Below are 15,616 nucleotides of genomic sequence, written 5' to 3'. Positions count from 1 at the left end.
TAGGGAAAGCATCTGCAGTCTTAAAGCAGTATTTCCAATGGGAGAAAGGTGCTGTTTTCCCAGTGGATAAACCCATAGTTCTCCATTTGATTTTGCAAGTGAATGTAACTGTATTGATAATACGTAATTAGTATTTTTATTAGGCCTATGTAACAATGGGCATGAAAATCAAAGAGTTTTGCTTTACAATAAGTTTATTCAGTGGCTATTTAATTAGCTGTTTAGACGTGCAATGTGATTTTATTTCAAAGGAAAGGAAACTTCTGGAATCAAATCAAGATTCAATGTATTCAGTCAAACTGAATATTACCCCCCAGTTATTCAGCTTTTAAGCGAGTGGTGTCTACCCTTCTTGTTTCTGGTTTGGCATTACTAAGTTTATATGTTAAGATTAATTAGAAAAATAAATGGGATAATCAGTACTACTATGGGAATTATCTTATTTTGACAAAATAGCTGGAAAATAGGAGTGATTATATGTTACAGTATACTACTTTACAAAAATGACACTGAATGGAAAAGGAAGCAGTGTATTTTTAGTTATCAGAGCTGAAGTGACAGGGAACCTTTCTCAGTTTCAGCTGCTGTTACTGAAAAAATCTGCTTATGTCCTAAATCCCTTAATGTCAAAAGATATGAAACATCTGACAGCCTTTCCACATAAGGCCAACAGATCTTTTACACCCTCTTTGTCTAAATAAGAGTCTGTAAAAGTACAGAGAAAAGAGAAGGAAGAAAATGCAGGTTGTATTGTTTTGTGGTGGTTTGGTTTGGTTTTTTTTTAAATACATACATGCATGCTTGTATATTTTTAGTTATATTTAAAACCCCTCTGTTTTTTAGTAGATATATCTACACTAGCTTTCTTAGTGTATTTGGTAGAAATGTATTGATAGAATAATCATGATTACTTCTGTTCAAGATAACCACCCAAGTAGGCATATATAGCAGCTCAGAGCAAGCACTACATTGAGGTGACATTTTTAACACTTGCAAGATAAAGCAACAAGTTCATTTATACACACTGAAATTGTAATTCATTAAAAATGTCAGTGTGTTATGAATATTAAATGTTCACTTACTATGATATTTTTGTAACACGCGTAATTGAAATTTTTCAGTAGTGGTAAGTTTTTTGGTCTAAAATAACCAAGTAAAATATGTATTTGCTTTTTCAATAGAGCAAAGTTGATCAAGAAAAGGATTTTGTACTTGATGAACACATGGAGAAGATTAACAGGTATTTGGCAATCTTTCTTCTTTTTCGTCTTTTGGATAGAGAGTGTGAAGTTAAATCCTCTAACAGTATCAGTGTTCCACAGATAAGGTGATAGAAATGGCATTCAAGTTAGTAATTTTAAACTTTTTTGTCTTTAGAGAGCTTTATGTGAATCTCCTAAGATATTTCACTCAGCAGTATACTAAATACTCAAGCACATTTGCCTGATTCATACACCATTATATTAAGCAACTACCCTGATGCACATTAAAATGAATTTCTATAGAAATTGGATGAGCATTTAAGAGAATTGTTCAGTTGGACAAGGAATTATATGTAGCACACTTATACTCATTGATCCAAGGCCATTTCTATGATTGTTTGGAATGTCTGTGTTCTCAGAAAGGGAAGGAGAAATAAGTGAGTGATAAGCAGCTAGAACTCTTGAAGTATGGCAGCACAGAGACAAAATACATTGAGACCAAACCAGTAGAATGGAGCTGATAGCTAAACATTTGATGTGTTGCAAAAATACAGATAAGACTGATGGTAGTAACTGAAGTTCCTGGATAAATAGAGTTTGTAAGTGAGGCTTATTGAAATGCTAGAGTTTTGTAAAGGAAGAGTTAGGTAAAACTGAACAGCAGGGAAGGCATTGCTAAGAAAAGCCAAATAAGGTTGTTACTCTGTTTCTAAGTTCAGTGTTACTACAACTTCACAGGGAAGAGGAAGGCTGAAGCAGTTCACTCATTAACTTTTTTCTTTCAGTCTTTTTTCAGGAAATAGCATGGAAGAAATTGTTGACAATTTAAAGCAAGATGGTTCTCCTTTTGCCATTAAGCAGCTAGAGGTAACATCTGTACTATTTTTATTTGAGGTTTTAAGTCTGGTTCTGTACTTTTTTTTTTCCCATGGGGCTGATTTTAGTCACCTTACTTTGATAACTAATACTACATAACACCAATAGGCCATTGGACTGAGATCCTCAGGTTCTCAGATGTAGGCCTGTGGGCCTGTCAGTAATTCTACTCAGACAAGAATATTCCTCTGTAAAATGTGAATATCATCATAGGTTGCATAAAATAGTCATCTAGTTAAAAAAAAAAAAAAAAAACAAACTCGCTCCCTTTTCCCCTTCCCACGATCAGGGAGCTGTTGGTGGCTAAAGTTCCTTTTATAGCTGCTCATTTTTTTTGCCAAGGTTTGGAATAAAACAGTGCCAGAACAACGCTGTTCTTTTTCTTCCATTCTAGATATCTCATTTTGGTAAATGACAAGCAACTTATTACCACAAAAGTTTTTTTTTTCTTTTTAATGCATTTCTGGGTGTCGTATCCACTACTTGGTCTACAGCAATACTACACACTTAATACACACTTCAGCCTCAGAAATCAAGAAGCAATATATAATCCTTTAAGAGTAATGTGCATATTTTCTTTTTCCTTTGAGGTATCTGTATTCAGGTGCCTTGCAAAAGTTTTCCTTGGAACTAATCAAATATTACTTAAAATTGGATAGAACACAAGTATTTCTCCAACAAACACTTTGTCTTAACTTTAGTTCCAGGTTACAGAAGAAATCCCACTCATGTAATAAAACAAAACACCCATCATCTTTGGACTTTCATTTGAGTAGAGTAATATAATTTTATAGTGTAGTGTCATTAACGTTAGGCATCCTGTCCCAGGATTATTTGCAGATAGCTTTTCCTAAGCTAATTTCATAGAATTTTGTGGCATTTCAAAACATAATCAGACCTAGAAGAACTATAGCCTTTAACAGGTGCTTTGTTCAAAATACGATTTCTATTACAAAACATGCAAGGTGTCTGAAAACACTTTGTTACTGAAATGTGTTAACTAGCCAGTTTGTTCTCCCACATTTGCTCTGGTTATTCAAACTGGCTTGACTCACTTCCTTCATCTGCAGCCCTGTGACTCAGATCTCCCCTATTAAAAGTATGACTTTGTTCCTTGTTGTTTAGAAGTATTTATTTCTTTCATATTCTTAATCTAGAACTTAAAACTATGTCAACAACTTCAAAGGCATGATTTTGTGTAACTTCTTTTACTTAAAAAGAAAAAGGCTCTTTTGTTGCTTCTCATTTTATTTCATGTCTTTAATAGTACTTTATAGCAGTTTTTTTCTTTCATGAGATTCAAAAATGAATGATTGTCCTTGGAGTTCCTGAACAACTGTCTGTTGCCTGTTCTGTTCCAAGAGATGAGACTATTAATAAGAGTTAGTTCTGTCCATACAGAAATGTGGGGAGGGAGACCCCAAACCTCACATTTTCTATCAGGTTCAAGGCTTATTAGTGTGAACAAGTATGTAAGTTTCAGACAAGCAGCATTCTAACAGCAAACATTCTGCACTAAGCAGTAGGATTAAGTAAGCTTGTAGGATCAGATAACTTAATTTCTTTTGTGAAAGATCCACGAAACTAAAGGAGGAAAATGCATTTGTGGATGAAAAAGGTTAAAAAGGGATTCACATATAAATCTGGCAATCTCCAGGAAATGCTTGCTGGTTAAACTGGAGATTGTGTTTTACTAGGGTGGCAGAACTGTAGTTAAACTTACTTGTAGCTGGAGGAAGAATAGTGGCTTGCACCCTGGCACTTGAGCATTTTACGCCTGCAGACAGAGCACTGGCCTGCTGTCACATTGCTCAGAGGAGCAGAGTTCAAAGAATTGTCAGAGCAGGGAACACATAGCAAAACCATGACAGTCTGAGATTATCAGACATTATCCAGTTTGCTGACTTGTGTGAAGCAAGTAATTTTCCTCATTAGGAGTATCACAGTACCAAGAGTATTTCCACTGACTAGTTTCCCTTATGTCACTTTCTGAAACCAAGATTGCATGTTAGTGTCTGGGTACAGGAACAACAGCACATCCAAGTAATAAATACATAGACTGTAGAAGAGTAACAGCAATGTGTATTGCTGTTTCTTTGTTTCCATGTATACTAATTATGATACATATTAGTAAGCTTATGGAATAAGCCCTAACTGAAAGTCTCAGACCCTAATTTGGAGGTACACCTTGGTACAGCCACACCTTGGATGTACAGATACCTTTTAAACAAAATGGAACTGCTAGTTCCACTATAATTCAAGGATGCTGTGAGCTATCTCGGGTATCCTGTTCTGTTTGATCTATGGTACTCCTGCTTTTTACTTTCAAAACATGTCTGCTTGGCAGGCCTTCACGTATCTGATACATGGTTTGCATGAATGAGAAGATTGTAAAATGTTAAAATTCTACTTGAGAGCAGCTTCATCACTTAAATCACATTTTGAACCCAGTTACAAACAGGTAGAAAGCTAGAATACTAACATACTTTCTGAACTCATACTACTAAAATACTTTTACAACTGTTTATAGCATTACTTTGCTTTCAGGATTTATATGAGCCAAAAAGCTTTAATCCGAGTGACAGAAGTACTGCTTCTAATTGGATGAAGTAAGCATGTGGGGTCAAAACCTGAAAAGCATCAGCTGTTTGACTTTGTTCTCACATGATGCTTTCTGAGAGCTTTTTTGGCAGGTCAGTGAACCTTCTGAGCACTAATACCTCATGAGTTCATAGCCTTAAACTGAATGAATTCCAGTGTAGTGTGCAGGACTAAAAATTAAAAGGTACCTTGTCCAGATCTGCTGGTCAGGTTGGGATGCAGACACTAGCTCCTGAAACTTTAAATGGGGATGCAGCAATGGGTGAAAGAGATTACAGGAATGAAGCAGGATGGCATCTTTGTAGTACTGAACTCAAGAAGCATTCTGAAACTCTTAACAGACAGTAAGTGTGATATATCTCTTTAAGCAGCTTTCCTGTGGTACTTTGGTTAGACACAAATCATGTCAAAGCTCATCCAGAACCGTTGTTCAGTGTGAACAAACAAATGCTTTGTTATGTCAAAGTGATGGGTGTCTTCATTTACTGCAAGGGACGTGATACACTGGACATCTGACAGGGGTCTTTTTGTTGTTTGTTAAGTTAAAGAAAGCTTCCCTCAAGGGCCTTCAGTAGCTCTAATCAGAAACTTTAACAAGCTTTGGAAGCACTATTGCAGCTGTTAATTCTTGTAAGAGACTCCATTGAGTCAGTGCCACTTAATTCAGCCACCTTCTGATAGTATCTTACTGGAATTCAGGTCTATTGCAAATTCAGCTTGTAGCTTTCAGGATCATCATGTTGAAATCAGTGTGATCTCAAAATACTGGAATAGATGTCAGATACTTCTACAAAGACTTACTGCATTTTAGTACTCCCTATTTCAGCCTATCCTATCTCCTTTCAGGCTTGTTCCCTAGCACCAATGCCCTCCCCCTCTTCATACAGAGCATTTATTTATAGATACACTGGTGACTCATTTTTCTGCAATTACACCTACCCATTTTCTTCCCTTATTCCTCCTCCTTCAGCTTGATTTATGGCAGTTCCTCCTCCACCTTCAACCTCATTGATATGCCAAGATAAGGCAGCTGCTAGATGCACTACACTAGCTAGGTGTTCATGTCACATCTTCCCCATTTCAATGCTTTCTAACCAGAAAGAACTTACCATTATAATTTCACCTACAGAACAATCTGGTTGCACTGTGCATACCATCTTACTTGTTCTGAGTAAGAACTTTCTAATCTAAATGACAGAATGTGAAACTCAAAGCAGAAAAGGTCCAGTTCAAAGGTAAAGCCAGCAAGTGTATTATAGGACATAAGGGGTCCAGTTAAGAGCTGCTATCCATCAGAGACCTACATGGTGATATAATTAGAGGTATAGCTGATTTCTTTATCTGCTGAAAGGCAGCTCATTGTTAGAGAGCTTTACTAGAACTCAGGAAATGTTTACAGTTTGAGCCAGCATTCCTTCTTTCTAAACCAGATTCACTCTCAAGCAAAGTGGTCAACATGCAAGTAGCAGAATAACAGAACCAGTGTTTTTAAGGTACACAATTGCACTGCTTGTATAGCAATTGCATGTTTTCCAGCTTAACTAGGCAAAATGGGTCACTGCTGTATCAGCTGGTGTCTGGAAAGGGATGAAGAGTAATTGGGAGCCAGAAAAAATGTTAATGTTGATGTCTGGAAACCTGCCATTTCAGTCTCCGGGTAAGGACTCTAATGTCTGCAATGAAAATAATGTAAAGAGGCAAATTTTTACCATCTGCCACTTTTCAGTAGGGGTAAAAATGTCCTAATTAACAGGAAATGTCTGTTGTACTGTGAATAAAAGCAAGCTTGTAGTTGGATTTACAGGGAAAGAAGAGTCTTGTTTAAAGTAAGAAAACAAAGATGAGCAACAGTAAGATACAGCTCCTTTCCCCCAGAACCCTGAAAGCTTTAAAGCTCATTTCCGTTTTCTTAACCAGGTTTTTGTCTTTCTCCCCACCTCCCCCTACTGTTTATTGGCATGCTGTTAATTGAAGGATAGTCATGAAAACCAGAGTTACAGCATTTGTTTGTGTGCCTTAAACAGATCCTGTCTGTGGCATAATATTTATAGCCTGTAACTGTCAAAAGGAAGAAAGCAAGACCTCCAGGCTTCCTATCAGAAGAGCAATGTAGGACTAAATTACCGCAGCATCTGTTGATCCCAGACAAAAAGCTTGGACAGATACACATTTATGTTTAATTTCTTTGAATATTCTTTTCTTCCACAGTTTTCTGATTGTTGTCTAGTCTCTGCAGATGATCATAAAGCAACCACCTTAAGTTTGTTGCTAATCTCACTATTATTACCTTACTACCCTGTGGTACTAAATAAAACAAATTCTGTACAATATCAGCTGCAACATCAGTAACTTGTAAAAGCAATTCAGATATATGTATATGATATTAGAGAACAGAGTAACGTTGCTTGTCACGCACCTTCACTTCTCAAAAGAATCTGTTTGGAATTGGCTTTCAAGCTGCATAAGATTCCCAGGCCAGTAGTAATGTGATCATAAATGATGCGACCTTAGGAGTTCTAGGCTTTCCACAAGTGGTGGCAAACATCCTAGAGATCTTGCAGATAAAAGTTTATGTAAGTAAGTCCTTTTAGTATGACAGCATGGTGGGAGGGAGCAGGAGGAATAGGTATAACATAAGTGAGCTCAGTGCCATCATTTACTTCACATAGTTTAAAATGAAAAAAAGACAGACTTGCAAATGTGTCTAAATTGAAGTGAGTAAAGTAATTGTTAATGTCTTCCCCAGGCTATAAATAAGATGTCACCTACATCCTTAAAGCTGACTCTCAGACAGCTCAGAGAAGGCGCTTCCATGAGCTTACAAGATGTACTCACAATGGAATACAGGCTGAGCCAAGCATGCATGGTAAGCAAGCAGCTGAGCCCTTTGTCTTTCCAGCAGTGGAGAGGTACACATTTATCAGAGACCAGCTTATATACAGATTACATCAAGGACTCACAATGTATAGGTTTTAATTCTCAATATCTTTTGCGTGTTTGTTAGGCTGTCGCTTTTTTCCAGTTACATCTCTTTATATGCAGCTTGAAGGAGACTACATTAATGGAAATGGTAGAGGGCTTTTGTTAAGAAAACTATGATAATGCTGTAATAGAGAAAGTTTTGCATTTGGACTGTAATTTTAAACCCCTGGTGTTCTTGAAGAGATTTCTTATTTAAATTGCTTAGTCCTCAGTTCCCATCAGCAGGATGGGAATAGTTGTGTATCACTGCCTTTCAGGAGTGCTGTGATAAATTTATTAAAAAAGACCAAGAGATTTTAGTAGTATTTATACTAAATAGTATTTAATACTTGTGTAACATTTAAGGAAATGATACTTCCAGTAGAACAGAGTTGCTAACCGAATTATCTGAACAAGTTCCTCATAAAGCTTCCCCATGGCATCCTTATTATAGTTTTGTGACATTTTAAAATAAGATTTTTATGTCTTTGATTGTTTGGGATAGTTAAAGTAAATACTTGAAAAAAAAAAAAAAGGGAAAATATATCCAATTCTGATATGGTGTAGTGTCTGCCAGTATCCTTGGCATAGCTTTCGTTAACTAGTATTGTTGCTCCATTGCTAGCAAAGCATCCTTACAGATTTAAATGTTACATTTACCTATATTAAAAAACCCTGGATGTGTCCAGGATTCTATTTAACTGCAAAGTGTTCCAAGTACGCAGAATGCATCACAACCCCTGTAGACTGTCCTCTCTGATGAATTTCTGATCCTACATGCCTCAGTCCCCATCAAGCAGAACTCTTTAGAAAAATCTGACATGCAACAGAGAGAGAGCTGCATTGCATAGAAGTTGAGTGATAACCAAAGTTCTACAGACTGATTTTAAGAGTTGTGGCTGCATTTAAGCAAGAGGTCATAGAGCTCTAATAAGTAAGGAGCAAGTAGGATGATACAAGACCAGTACAAGTGAGATTTAACCGAATCTTGAGAACTTGCGTTTCAAGCAGAAGTGGGATAGGTAAAGATGTGCTAAATAGAATCTGTCATGTTACAGCTTTCTTTAATTCCTTTAATCTTTCAGAGAGGCCCGGACTTCTACGAAGGGGTTCGAGCAGGTAAGCATGCACACCAGAAACATTTCTCAATAATATGCAAACTCACTGTTGCATTGCTTCTGTGGAGGTTAAGAAAAGTGTATCCAGCAACAGCCCAGAGAAAGCTTCCCAACTTCCTCCAGTTTTTGCTTATTGGACTCCTGTATGGCCAAAAATTCATTATTTTTTCCTAAGTGTGACAGCCAGGTTTCCTGTGTGTAATCTCAGTTTCCTAATGTTATTTATCCACCTGGTAACGCAGCACCATGAAAAGGTTTCACCAATTCATTGGGAAACTTCACATATATTTAATGCTAGCAGTAGGGAGTAGCTAAGGGTATCGTTTGTGTGTCCAGATTTAGCATTGCCACACTGTAAGATGGTGCGAGAGTTGAAGTTAAGAACAACTTCACATGGCAATTTGTTAGAACAGAGGCTACTCCCACATCCAAAGTGTGTCTATATAGAGGTGTCTTACTATCAAAATATATATGTAAACATAAATATTTCAGTATTTTAAAGCACTGGTCAAGGTAGGTTAGGGTACAAGTAGAGCAGTGGCTCAGGAAGTTCACCTAGGGGACAGACTTAGATTCTGTCCTTGATTCTACTGCTGATTCACTATGCAGTTTGTCAAACCCAATGTCACATCTGTTAGAAACTATAGAAATTATTTATGTCCTGTACAGCAGGAGGTGAAACAAAACACAAATATTTCCTTTTCCTCGGAGCTTACAGTACAAGACATTTGGATGAGTAACACTTTGGGGTTGAGGGAGTCTGACTTTGAATTCAAACTCAAGTATATATTATCACCTCCTCCTCATTTCTTAATATCTGTCTTCATAAAGTAGTGTAAACTCCGCTTGAGTAATAGACATTAGTTTGAGTGTTCACTATTAGTAATAACTGTATTAAAGCCTATGGTGAGAGATGCAAAGATGGCTTGTACATCATGGAAAAAGTTTATGATTTTAATCTTTAGTTCTTACTGGCAGAGAATCCTTTGAAGAATTTACCCCATTGTGTGGTAAATTCTGGTGAGTTCTGTTCTTCTCAAATACTGTTGAGAAGTACATTGTTTTCATTGTGTTGGTAATGGGGGCAAGGATATTTTACAAAGATTATTCCTAGGATATATTCTAAATCACCATATGAGCTTATGAAGTGACAAACTCAAAGTTTGAGAGTCAGATGGACACCAAGCCAAATTCTCACTTGTAATGCCTAAGGTCATTAAACCATCTGGTGATGTTGTAGAGGACAAAAGCAAATTGCTTGTCAGTATGTCCAGTAAATTACACAAAGTGCTTATAAAGAAAGAATCCGCAAGAACAGCAGTTGGGAAGGATTCTTTTTTGCACAGGATGATGTAGCAAAGGCTCAACTATATCAGGAAGAAAAAAAAAAAAACCCACCAGAGACCCAGCTGCACTGAGGGGATTGCTAATAATAATAATAACTTGTTCTTGAAGTACTTCTGCTTACTGCATGTATCTTATTCTCAGATTTGGCATCTTAAAATAGCTTGTCTTGTTTAAGAATAGTGCAGAATCTGACTATTTTTGCAGTTGGGTCTAATCTCATAAAAATCATTTTCCAACAACATACTGAATATAATTTTTATTAGGAAGTAAGATTATTAAGAGTTTACTGGATCAACCAGTGAATAAAAGTGAAAATAATAAATAAAATATTAGCTTTTAATTTATTAAAACATTACATTCCAAGCATTTAAGAGCCAGCTGTTGACCCTGTCTACAAAGTAAAGTTAAGATATAATAATCAGGTTTTATTTTTTGAAGGTTGTTTTTCAGCAGGTCAGGTTCTAATAACAGCTTTTATCTGCTTCAGACTGCAATTATAATGGGCATGCTAGGGAAGCAGTTTGTTGAGAAGCTTTTTAAACCTGTTTTGACCTGAGGTCAGAATTTCATTGTTCTTTTAGCCAGTTTTCTTTCAACCAGACTGCAAATATGCTGGCAAGCAGTATTCCGCTCCAATTCTTGTGATTTGGGCTACTAAAGAAAAGCCAAATCCTTCAAAGCAGAAACTATACAGATCATATTTCAGCAATATTTTCCCATATAATGGAAGTGTGGTCTTTGAACACTATAGGTATCAGTTTTTCACCTTGATTTATAGGATAATACATAAATTAAGAAATGCATAGCCCTGCATAATTTCCAAGAACTTTGATTTTCTATTCTTACTGCATAAGCAAAGCAGTCTTTTTTAGTGTCAGTGCTCAAACACATCCAGGTGGACTACAGTCTCAGCAGCCTGAGGGAACAAAAATCTGCTAAATTAGCCTAACTATTTGTGCAGGAATGTACAGTTCAAATGGAATTGTAAAGGCCTTCTATGTATTGCTGATCCTGCAAAGATGTTATTTCTGTATGGCTTCTGCCCTCTCTCCTGCAGTGCTAGCAGCTGGCAGATGTGAGCCTAACCCTGGGCACAAAAACCCCCTGCAGTCAGTGAGTAGGTAGGTAGATAGATTACATTGCAACTAGCAGAAATTCAGGTGCTTAGAAATACCAGTGTTGTGACTGTGCTGAATGAAGCTAAAATAGAACACTTACTGAAGCCTGGTAAAAAGGTAAACTACAAGAACAAACCCTTAACAGAATGCTCATTTTCAATTAGCTTTATCTTAATGAAAATCCCTTAGACTACCTTAGAAGTCTTCAGAACTTCGGTTCTGTTCTTGTAGTGACCAATCTTTCAAGCTGGAGAAAAACAGAATATACAGAAGTTAATATAGAAAGGAAATATTTTCAAGATACTATTAGAAAACAATTTTAACTCTCATAATATTAAGGACTTCATTAGAGAGACCATAATAAGCATTCATTTATCCACCAGAGTAAAACTGGCCACAAATCCGAACAGAAAGATTGACTGGATTACACAGTAGTGCTATAGAGTGAAGAATTACCAGCCATTTCTACTGTATTTCAGAGTTGAAGCTGTAGCAGTATACACATGGACTTTTTTTTTTTCCTTCTAAAGCACCTCTAGTCAGTATTGGCTTTTGTGGATAACCGTTAGGATTTTGGCCAGATTGTAAACTTCATTGGAGTTGAATAAAATCATCAGATATGTCATACTGTGATGGAATAAATATACTTGATTCAAGACAATTATGTATTTTGACCCAAACCAATCAGTGGCTTTACATCACAGTTTAAAATTGACTTGTAGGGTCATAACTTTACACCAGGTTATCCAGGTGAATGACCCAGTAAAATCGTTCTTTTACAGCACATTTCTATTGAAGAATTGCCCACATGGATTCTACTCTCTGTAGAAGCACAGCTTTGGTCTGTACAGGGGATTTCTTTTAAAAATCAGTGTTTATTTGTATCCAGGCAGTCCTTAGTGCTCTCTTTGTAGTTAAATGGGATGCAGGGCTCTGATTCTCCTTTCACTTTGGAGGTGCACACTAAAGAGTTGCGATGCCTGTTTGTCTTCAGCTATGTTAATTAATGTAGCTATTATTTGAACAGTATTTATTTTCTAGGCTCTTTCCAAGTGTTGGTTATAGAGGGAGAAGTTAAAAAGAAATTTTGAAGTCCCTTTTGTTTTTTACCACAAACTACCATAATGCCTGTCTTCCAATACAACCCAATCTTTTGGTAGGCATTCCTTCCACTGAACTTGAAATCCAACTCCTTTGTATATTTCACATCCTAGATGGTTCTAGTTTAGTCACCAAGCACAAAATCTGCTTAGAAAGACATGACAACTTACCAGAACACCAGCTGTTAGTCTTCAGAATATGTAGTTTCTGTATCTTCTGTGCACGTACCTTTAGAGCCATCCTACTCTGGACTCCATCAGAAAAACCAACCAGGCAGGCAAACCTCCCTCTTCTCAGCACACTGAGTATTGCCCATCCTCCTTTATATGCTGTGGGTGGTGTTGGTCAGGAGGTCTCCCAGGACACACACAGCTGCATCTCCAAATCAGTTGCTGATACCACACATGGGTGTGGTTGAGGAGGGATGTGTGTTGAGGAGGGATGTTGGGTAGTCAGTGCATCCTAGAAAGCCATAGTTACTATAGCTGTTCTTTTTGCTTTTGAATAGCACCTTTATGGGTTTTCCTGAAGCCAGAAAGGTGCTTGGAAGTATGCTCTGGAATTTCATTCATACTGACAGTTTTTATACACAGATAAATTCTCTCTCGCCTTACCATTGTTTGCTAGTGCAGCTGTTCTTGCTGACATGCCTTCAACATTGCTGCAGTACAAGGAATGCTTTTTGAGAATTGGTATTTTATTGCTGTAAGTGAAATTCATTCACTGATGATTTTATCTTCAGTAATGTACTAGTACACATGTAAAGTACACAGCTTGTACAGATCTTCATAGTTAAATTTACGTAGGTCTGTAGTATCTGTCAGTATTTACAAATAAATATTCTTGGATTTGCCCACAAAGATACTCTGCTTTACTCTTTCCTCATTAGCTATTTCATTATTAGTTTATGTGATGTGTTTAAATTAGCTTTAGGCATTAAACACCTCCTTTGAGTCATCTCCTATATTCTAAAGTCAGATTTTGCAGAGATGTGAAAGCTCTTATCCAAAAGGAGAATCATGCATACTGTTGCCAGTTTCACATGAAAAAGTATAAGTTGGGCAAGAGTAGTAGGTCTAACAGAAAGCACTAATTTGAGGTCTATTCTTTCAGAGCTTGGGCTACTTCTGAAGTTACCCACTGTTCCTTGTATCATCAGGCAACCCCCAGATACATCTCCAGACAGATCACAACTCAAGACTTTTTATTAAGTAGAAATATGTATGTTACAAAAAATCTGTCTTCTTGAGAACATACTCATTTTTCTTCCCTATGTATTCACTGTAGTTGTCTGTCTGGAAGCAATCTAAAGTCATCTTAATTAGAGAAAGCTTACAAGTAACTTTTGTGTTTGTATACTCCACCTGACAGTGCTGATTGACAGAGACCAATCCCCCAGATGGAAGCCAGCTGCTCTCGAAGAAGTCAGTGATGAGTTTGTGGATGATTGTTTTAAGCCACTGGGAAGCAATGATCTCAAGCTATAAAGATCAAGCCTATTGACTTACATGTGCTTAAATCTACGACATAAAAATTAATACTAGTGTGATAAAGTTTGGTAAGACTCTGAGATTCGTAAGTAATTTTTTGCATTCAGGAACATTCTCTTTTGTTATGCTGCCATAATGGCAAATAATCATATCTCTGGTTAACAAGGGGAAAAGGCAAATCGTTATCTTTACTGCTTTACACAATGATTAACATTTAATTTTTTGCATCAACTCTTAGTTTAGGAACCTTTGGGGGAGAGAGCAGACTTAAGGGATGATCCTAATAAGCAAGAGGTTAGGAGACCTTTGTGTTCTTGGCTCAGTCACTGATCTAAGTTTGTGCCCCAGATTATTCTTTATACAATGAAAATTAAAAATACTTAAAGCTTTTAAACAGTCAGAGCTACAAAGGAAAATGCAAGACATGATAAATCCATGGTATTAAGTAGCCTTTTAAATAAAGGGTCAGACTGACATATAAGTAGTCTGAGAGAAATTGTTCTATTGATTTAACATTTGGTCAGTATTCAGGTTTGCTATGTGATGTAGACATTTTTTCAAATGTCATAATATTGTCAGAGCCTTGAGCACTTCCATTTGTTGTAAGACCATTAAAAAAAAAAAAAAGCCATTAAGTTGAATGGCACAATTAGTTTTTCATGGTTTAAAAAATAGGTAGTTTTTCCTGGTCTTACAGGGGTGAAGAAATAACTGTCTCAGACCTTCCTCTGAACACTAAGCAGCACATCTCCTGTTGATGTTTGTGATTGTCAAGTGATTTTAGTGGTAGAGGTCAGCCCAGCCCTAATACTGCAAGTGCCTGGAGTTTATACCACTACTCTGGGTTCCCATTTGCTTGTGCCCATGAACATCATGTCTGATGGGTGGAAAATCTGTGAAAAGTAAGGGGAATGCAGCAATATGTACTGAAGATCATGAATAGGGGAAGACATGAAATACCTGCTGTACATGGATTGTATAGGTTTTTTAAGACAACATCCTAATGAATGTATTTATTGGGATCAAAATCTAAATATACATCAAAAAACCTTTGTTGTGTGTGCATTAAAGGTTGCTTGGTTCTGATACTAATAATCCTTGGTTATATGACATAATCAGAGCTCCTTGATAAAAGTATAATCTTTTGGGGGGTTAATATTAATTTTTCCATAGTGTATACAACACAACTGTTAATCTTTCTTCAACTTTAAGATTGCATGGTTAATGAAATCGTGTATCAGTATGGTTTCCTACTTGTTTCCACAGTTATAGGCAGGTCATATAAACAAATTTTGGCTTCTATGAAGATGAACCACTGAGCTTAAAGGAAGAAAACTTTTGTTCCAGTAACATAGTCAGTAATCAGCACTGGAGAATCAAAAAGTCAGAGCTCCAGCAATACCATTACAGAGTTTTCAATAATCGGGCAGATTTTATTATTGACAGTATTGCTCTACAATGGCTTAAGGGTCCTTCTTTCCTAGAATCTATTGCTTGGAAACAAAGTGCAGGAAATTCAGGCATCAGGGTGAACTACTAGAGTGACTTGCAAAGAGTGGTGAGCAAAATGGAGAGCAAAATCAAGAAAAAATGGCACCTTGATTTGTCACTAGAATATCACTGTCCAAATTTCAGCTGCAAGTTAAATCTTACTATGTACGTATTGGTTATGAGACAGTCCTTGAGCTTAGTTTGAAAAGTAGTTAAGAGATTTCATTACTACTTTTGGGATAATTCTGAAAATGACTTGAATTTCTACCTCATTCTGGTCTGTAAGAAATGTAAATCTTCCCCCCTTAGTT

The 15,616-nt window shown here is 36.7% G+C and overlaps 1 protein-coding gene across 1 annotated transcript in view; it reads left to right on the top strand.

Moving 5' to 3' along the window:
• Positions 1 to 13,811, top strand: part of HIBCH (3-hydroxyisobutyryl-CoA hydrolase) — a gene marked incomplete at its 5' end in the record, with an annotated part of 39,877 nt that extends 26,066 nt beyond the window's left edge. Inside the window, 5 exons of the mRNA XM_010023689.1 lie at positions 1,182 to 1,240; positions 1,988 to 2,069; positions 7,426 to 7,545; positions 8,726 to 8,759; positions 13,696 to 13,811. Of these exons, the coding sequence (XP_010021991.1) occupies positions 1,182 to 1,240; positions 1,988 to 2,069; positions 7,426 to 7,545; positions 8,726 to 8,759; positions 13,696 to 13,811 (411 nt within the window). The remainder of the gene's footprint in view (positions 1 to 1,181; positions 1,241 to 1,987; positions 2,070 to 7,425; positions 7,546 to 8,725; positions 8,760 to 13,695) is intronic.
• Positions 13,812 to 15,616: the final 1,805 nt, after the last annotated feature.

The sequence above is a fragment of the Nestor notabilis genome, unplaced genomic scaffold (genome assembly GCF_000696875.1).
Source record: "Nestor notabilis isolate BGI_N333 unplaced genomic scaffold, ASM69687v1 scaffold20971, whole genome shotgun sequence".
Classification (NCBI taxonomy): Eukaryota; Metazoa; Chordata; class Aves; order Psittaciformes; family Psittacidae; genus Nestor; species Nestor notabilis.
The sequence above is the reverse complement of the archived record's forward strand: the minus strand, read 5'-3'. Positions and strand labels throughout refer to the sequence as shown.